Genomic DNA, 8,136 nt, shown 5'->3' with positions numbered 1-8,136 from the left:
TTACTCTTTTTACAATATCTCTTGCCTTGCCGCCCCCAACTAGGGGCATAGAGCAGGCTCAAGTCGCAACTGCGAAATATTTTTATATCCAAATTTTTCTGACAAAGAGTAAAGAATTAAATTGGGAGACTAAGATGGACCATTTCTGGCTTTTTTGCCTTCATCAGTTAGCCATACCCTTTATGGGATTCGAACCTGGAAAGAGTAAACTGCAGTATGGCAGTTGAAAATGTCAAGGTGTTCACAATCAGACCAATCTGTCTGAACTCCCTATAATTACTCCCTTGACTCTGCTGGCAAAGAAGGGGAAGAGAACCTGTGGCTCAGTGACTAAATCACTGACTAGTATGTATAACTGCCCAGGTTCGAATCCCATAAAGGGTATGGCTAAATGATGAAGGCAAAAAAGCCAGAAATGGTCCATCTTAGTCTCCCAATTTAATTCTTTACTCTTTGTCAGAAAAATTTGGATATATTCAATTATATATAATTACAAGTAAAAAAAAAATTGATCATCCTTCATGGTTTTCTGTTTTTCCCAACTGCCTTCTAAACTTTGAATACCCTCTATGAGGTTGGTTTATTTCTTTTTTTCCATCTCTTTTCTCTGGCTAAAAAAAAATAAGTAAGGTCTACATTTACGCAACAAAAACCAAATGCACAGGTATAGTATAGGGGGTACCTGGCTCAATAGTAGTAACTGTGGGAGGTATCTCGGAGTCCTACTGGACAATCACTTAGATATAATAATAATAATAATAATAATAATAATAATAATAATAATAATAATAATAATAATAATAATAATAATAATAATAATAATAATAATAATAATAATAATAATAATAATAATAATAATAGTAAAGTTAATTGTTCTCACTGTCAGGAAGTTTCTCCTTAGTTCTAGGTTGTTTCTCTCTTTGATTAGTTTCCATCCGTTGCTTCTTGTCCTGCCTTCTGGTGCTTTGGATAATAGCTTGACTCCCTCTTCTTTGGGGCAGCCCCTGAGATATTGGAACACTGCTATCATGTCCTCCCTCGTCCTTCTCTTCATTAAACTAGACATACCCAATTCCAGCAGCCGTTCCTTATATGCTTTACCCTCCAGTCCCCTAATCATCTTTGTTGCTCTTCTCTGTGCTCTTTCTAGAGTCTCAACGTCTTTTTTACATCGTGGTGACCAAAACTGGATGCAGTATTCCAAGTGTGGCCTTACCAAGGCATTGTAAAATGGTATTAACACTTCACATGATTATGAGCCAGCCATGTGCTGGAGCTGCCAAAAAAGCCAACACAGTGCTAGGCTGCATTAACAGAGGGATAGAATAATAATAATAATAATAATAATAATAATAATAATAATAATAATAATAATAATAATAATAATAATAATAATAATAATAATAATTTAATTTATATACCGCCCTTCTCCCGCAGGACTCAGGGCGGTGCACAGCATATTAAAACAAGTACAAGTGCAAAATATCAAAAATATAAACCCCTATAAAACCAGATTAAAAACCAAATATTAGAAGCTGTGTTTCTATTAAAATTATTCTTAAAATCATCCCTAAATAAAATTCTCCCTAGGTCAGGCCCGCTTGCTGGAAAAGCCATGTCTTGAGGGCACGGCGGAAAGTAAGGAGATCCGGAATCGTCCGGATCTCGGGGGGTAGTTCGTTCCAGAGGGTGGGGGCACCCACAGAGAAGGCCCTCCCCCTGGGGGTTGCCAGCCGACATTGTTTGGCCGACGGCACCCTGAGGAGACCCACTCTGTGGGAGCGTACCGGTCTATGGGAGGGAATCTGTGGCAGAAGGCGGTCTCGGAAAGAAAGGAAGAGGGAAGGTAGGAAGGTTGAAGGAGTGAGGGGGGATGCAGGGGGGGGGGACCGCCGATCATTTCTGAAAATATATTGACTAGGTTTTCTTTTCTTTTTTTTAATGAAATGCACCACATTTGTGTTTGTTTATATGTTTATTTGAAAATTAATAAAAATTTGCAAAACAAAGATACTGAAATTTTAAAAAGAAACATAATGGTTAGAATGAAAATGAACAAATCAGCTAATCAATAAAGCATATTTTCTTTCACAAGAGCACTTATCAAATAGAGCTCCAATTAGCTTTCCCACAATTCATTTTTGTTGTTGTTGTTGTGCTTTCAAATGAGCCTTGACTTTTGGTGACTGCCTGCAATTTTCTTCACAAGTTTTTTTTTTTGAAGTAGCTTGTGACAGTCTTCTTTCTAGGCGTGAAAGAGAGAAACTGACCCAAGATCACCCAACAAAATAACCGCAACGGGAGGAATAACTCAGTCTCCAGGCTTCTGACCTGGTTCCTTAACCACTGCAACAGACTGGCTGTCTTTCAAGATTGTAATATATGTAAAAGTTGCCTTTACCAAACAAAGGTGATTTCCCAAGAGGCAACAACTGGACTTTTTTTTTTCTCTTTGAAGACGGTTTGCTTCTCATCCAAGAAGCAGAAGAAGCTTCTTGGATGAGAAGCAAAACGTCTTCAAAGAGAAAAAAGAAAATCTAATTGCCTCTTTAAAAAGCACCTTTGGGCACTTGAATGAACCTTTATTATCAAAGTGCAACATGTCTACAATGAGATTGGCTGAGCCTCCCTCCGTGCCCCCCCTACAACTCACAGTGACTACAAACCCACCAACGTATTACACCCTGTGAGCTAATTGCACAGCGCGCCAGCCTCACGAGTCTATCATGCATAAAGTTATGTCCCGTTCAAGATCCTGACAGCCCATGGATAGAAGCTGTTCTTCAGACTGTTGGTATGGCTGGCTATGTTTCTGTATCTCCTACCCGATGGTAGGAGAGTAAAGAGGTACCAACCAGGGTGTGAGTCATCCCTGAGAATTTTCCTCACTCTTCCAAGGCAACGGGCCCTGGCGATGTCATCCAGTGGTGTCAGGGAACAGCCCACGATGTCTTGTGCCGTGCTCACCACCCTCTGTAATACCTTCCTGTCCGTGGCTGTGAAGCCAGCATACTAAACCACGATAAAGTGTGAGAGGACGCTTTCAATAGTAGACTGGTAGAAGAAGGTCATGAGTCGTCGTTCTACCCTGTTCTTCCGCAAGACTCTGAGGAAGTGGAGTCTCTGTTGGGCCTTTCTGACCATCTGGGCTGTATTAATTTTCGTTAAGATCTTCACAGAGGTAGACTCCCAGGAATTTGAAGGAGGAAACTATCTCCACACAGGCCCCATAGACATTTGCCTTAAACACAGTTTCTCAAATTTTTGAAAACTGTACCTTACCTAGTGCTTCACTTTGGCTGGCCGCTCAACAAGAGGATCAATCTGTATCAAGAACATAAATTATACTGCTCAAGGCTGTTCCTGACATTTACTTCTTCTTCTTTCTCTGGATGCCAGGGATATTATAAAATGAGGACTAATCTCACTCTTCTTTTCTCTCCAAATCTGGAAAGAATGGCTGGCTTGGAGCCCCCATCCTGGCCCAGCTCTCATCTGACATCCCATCTGCCTTTGCTGCCCATCTGATCCTAGCTAATCTATTTTGATTGGTTTTCTTTTTCAGGAAGAGCTTGGGAAATTATTATTTTTTTCCCCAGCTCTTCTTTCAATTTCCAAAAAAGCGTAGGATTTCTTCAAGTCAACACATTGGAGAAAATCACTACACACTCATCCCAAACTTTCTTTCAACCTATCCAGAACAGGAGAAGGCTTCCGTTTTGCTTTTCTTGACATGTAACAATTTCCAAGAGCTACCCTCTTGGTTTACAACAGGTTTACCTGGTGATGATAGCCAGTGGGTCCAAGGAGGATGCCCAGAAAATACAATTTCTTCAATGAATCCGGATTCACACTTTGATGGCCTGTGGTAGAGATGTTTTGAGAAAACAGAATATATACAGCCAAGGTGGGGGGGAAAAAGAGGAACTTCTTTAATCTCTTCAAACTCAGCAAGATAAAGTTTTTTCCGTAATATGCAAAGGAAATGATTAAATAGGTGATGATATCTTGGCAGGAGAAGCAATCTAAAAATCTGAGTGAAAACATCCTGTATCCCTGTGGTCACTTAATCAAAATTCAGACGCTTGGCAACTGACTCATATTTATGAGTTGCATTGTCCCTGGGGGTCTTGTGATTCCCTCTTGCAACCTTATGATATTTGTTTTGCGACCTGAAGACTGGCATTTCAAGACAGCCACCTGTCTGAAATGGTATAGGGTCTCCTGCTTGAGCAGGGGGTTGGATAGAGGACCTCCAAGGTCCCTTCCAGCTCTATTCTGATTGAAATTGACAAGCAAAGCCAGGTTCACTTAATAACAGTTTTACCAACATAGCAATCACAGTGATTCACTTAACAACGGTGGCAAGAAAGGTTGAAGTTTTCAAACTCTCTGTATGGGCAGCCCCACATGGTTATAGTATAGTTGCAGAAGAAAGCTGAGAGCTAAATACGGAGAATTTTTGTCTAAAATAATCACTTGCACTTTCATAAGGAAGCAAAAAAAGTCCAGAGCTCCTCCATGCTTTGTCATTTGCTTTTTAAGGGGGAATACACTGAATAATGTTATTTTTTTCCCCTTTCCATAAAAGTCATACAGCATAGTTTCAGTTTCAGTTGCTTCTGTATCTGTCCTCAGTAATAGGAAACACTTTAAATATCATCTGCGTATGTGCAGTCAATAAAGTTATCACAAATTGCTGGAATGTAATTGCTCCAAGCACAATATATTTACATGTGTAGGAAGAGAGATCAGTTTATATGTAGATATTGCCATTTGAAATATTTTCAGTTTTTCTCTGATTCTTTTCTTCGGGAATGTTTACAGTATGTAGATTCTCAATCATTCTGGAACCATTCAAAAATATTGACATTTAAATGTGATTTCATAAGGCCTTGTTGTAATAAATGTCCTCCTTTTGATTCAGCTGATACGGTGAATCCTGGTCTAGTGGAGCTAGGAGACATATCATACTCTGGATAGTGTTGAGCTAGAGTCCCAATATCCTTCTCCATTGGCCATGTAGTTGATAAAACCCCAGACATTTTGGCTTGGCCTTCCTATGATGAAGCCTTTCCAACTTTGAAAATTCTCAACAATAGTCCCATTGTCTAGACCAGACATGTCAAACTTGCGATGTCCTGTGACATTGTGCAATGTATTGGGACGGTTTTGCCATTGCTGGCAATGGGATGGGTGCAGCTTCCGGATGACGTGTCTGGCCCGTGGGCTGGCAGTTTGACACCCCTGATCTAGACACTGAAGTTCAAACACACAGAATTGGAGGCCACAGAAGTTGAGGAAGGCAGAACTAGAGCGAGTTAATTCATCTTCAGGTAGGAGATACTTGGTATAATAGGTTAGTCCAACTTGACAAATGTTTTGCTATTCCACAAAGATAATTATCTGCATAAATTCTGGTTTCATGTCCAAATTAATCAATACAGGAATCAATTGCTTAAAAAATATGGTCATGCTTGGAAAGAAATGAATGTATCTTTTGAATGACAATGGCGAAATTAAAGAGTTCAGATTTTGGAACCTTCTGAAGTTTCCATTTGATCGGTAGAGTTTTCTTCCTCCTTAAAAATTCTCTGAAACAAGTCTTTGATGCTCCTCTGAGTTTTACCCTTCTCTCTTCCCACCAGGTAATAGATCAGAGGGTTAATGCTGCTGTTGATGCAGATATATAAGTAGCTACAATGTACAATATTTTTATTTATAGGCTTCAATTTGTCCCGGATCAAATAAAAGACATTTAGTGGAAAAGCCAAGACTAAGAAGAAAAAAAGAGTGAGCAAGATAACTGTCAAAAGCTTCCTCCTCCTTTGGCTTTTGGATATGAAGCAGATTTTGATAAACAAGATGACACTGGAGATTGTCATAAGTGGGAGACAAAGCACAGCATTAACAATGAAGTGATGTTTCACGGTATATTCTGATTTATATCTATGAATAGCTGCAATTGTGAAGTAAATTGAAGAGAGGATGAAGGAAACGGTCCAGATGACAGCAGACACAGTAGTGAACAGATGCACTGGCCGATGGCATCGATACCAAATTGGGAAAAGGACCGAAATACACCTGTCAATGCTGATGACTGTCAGGAGAAATTGCCCAGCACTGTACATTAACAGCAGGACTGTTTGGAAGAGTTCATAGGGAAAGTCACAATAAAAGTGTGTAGAAAGCCCATGGATTTCAATAATCAGTTCAGCGGTGAGGAAACCAAAGTCCGCAACAGAGAGGTTGATAATATAAATGGCAAAAGTGTTCCTCTTAATGGAGCAACCCAACAGCCAGATAACAAGGCCGTTGCCCAACATTCCCAACACACAAACAAGCATCGTGAGGGATGCCAAAGTATGCATCACTTCATCTATGCTGGATTCGTTACAGGTTTTGTTTTTGCCACTGTGTGTTGCATTGATTAGTGCTAAGGCACTGAATGGAGAGGGGGACGTCATATTCATGATGCTCCAGTCTTTTGTCTTGCTTCTGTGGCTTCAGATACTCCTGCTGGAACAAAAGAGAAACAGATGACATTAGCCTGGTCACAGCTCCTGAATGCATATTCCAAGGCAGTCTCTAGATCAGCATTAGGAACCCTGGTGGTGCAGTGGTTAGAATGCAATATTGCAGGCAAACTCTGCCTACAACCTGGAGTTCAATCCTGACCGGCTCAAGGTTGACTCAGCCTTCCATCCTTCTGAGGTCAGTAAAATGAGGACCCAGATTGTTGGGGGCAATAATGCAAATAACGCTTTGCATTGTAAGTTGCCCAAAGAGTGCTATAAAGCACCATGGGATGGTATATAAGCCCAAATCTATTGCTATTAGCAATCCTGTCCTCACAATTTGCATGGAATGATGCAATTTGTATGGTTAACTAAGGATAATAATCTGGCCTGGTTGATCTGAATAAAAAGTATAAAATGGAAGCCTTGGTCCATCAAAGCAATGATGGTTCATGGAGGTCACCTTCCATTTATGGTCCCATCTGGTGTTCTCATGGAACATGAAAGATTTTTACTTCAAATCTAAGAGGAGTGAATATTAAGCAACATGGATTAATGAATGGGAAGGAAGGAAGGAAGGAAGGGAGGGAGGGAGGGAGGGAGGAAGGAAGGAAGGAAGGAAGGAAGGAAGGAAGGAAGGAAGGAAGGAAGGAAGGAGAAAGGGAGGGACTTTGGTTTTGTTAAATTAAAAGAAAGGGAAAGAATATACAAGATAAAATGAAGATCCTCTAATCTTCTGGAGTTGATGTCTACACACAGGGAATAGGAGCAAAGAAAAGTTTAATTCATTTTTATTAATCAAAATGGATCATGGCTTCTGACCATGAATTATGGATCTGTTGCTCCATATTAACATTTTTTTCACAATATATTTTAGTCTTTCTGAGTTTTCAGACCTCCCATTAGGATTTAAGGACATTTTCACTGTCAGTTCAAAATCTAGATCTTTTGTTTTCAAAAGCATAAGTAGTAGACTCAACCTCCCTTATCCTTAAACTCTTTACATGCTTACTTTTTTCAAATCTTATCCATTGTGATAGTACCCTACCTGTTCTGAGAAGGCAAGTATTAACAGAATAACAAAATAAGCAAGTTAGAAGGGACCTTGGAGGTCTTCTAGTCTAACCCCCTGCTTGAGCAGGAGACCCTATACCATTTCAGACAAATGGTTGTCCATTGGAGCACCCATAAGTTCTGGAGGCAAGACTGATTAATGTCCATTTTATGCAGAGGAGAGAGCAGATTTTTCACTTTTTTTCTTTTTAAGTGCAGGAGCCACTATTGGGTTTAGATTTCCTGAAATCAACAAAGAGCGGAGAACATTTCATCTTGGCAATGGGGAAATACCCTAAGACAGGGGTCTTCAAACGTGGCCCTTTTATGACTTGTGGACTTCAATTCCCAGAACTGACCATCTCCCTCAGAGAGGGGGTCTAGGCAGTTACATATATGTTACATGTATAACTACATACATGGTGTGAAATAACAGTAATAGTAATATAATTAACAATTGTCGATAAGAAAGACAAAAAAATTGGATAATGGACATGGAAGTGCCTGGAGACAGCAGAATGGATGAGAAAGAACTGGAGAAGATAACAAAATGCGAAGACCTACA

At 39.9% G+C, this 8,136-nt stretch overlaps 1 protein-coding gene across 1 annotated transcript; it reads right to left on the bottom strand.

The window, feature by feature from the left end:
- Positions 1–5,528: 5,528 nt before the first annotated feature.
- Positions 5,529–6,467, bottom strand: LOC107293476 (mas-related G-protein coupled receptor member H-like). The gene has a single exon (XM_015822627.2). The coding sequence runs from the start codon at positions 6,465–6,467 to the stop codon at positions 5,529–5,531; it is 939 nt and encodes a 312-aa protein (XP_015678113.2).
- Positions 6,468–8,136: the final 1,669 nt, after the last annotated feature.

Source organism: Protobothrops mucrosquamatus, unplaced genomic scaffold (genome assembly GCF_001527695.2).
Source record: "Protobothrops mucrosquamatus isolate PMUCROS unplaced genomic scaffold, P.Mucros_1.0 scaffold1631, whole genome shotgun sequence".
NCBI lineage: Eukaryota > Metazoa > Chordata > Lepidosauria > Squamata > Viperidae > Protobothrops > Protobothrops mucrosquamatus.
This window is presented reverse-complemented; position numbering and strand designations above follow the sequence as displayed.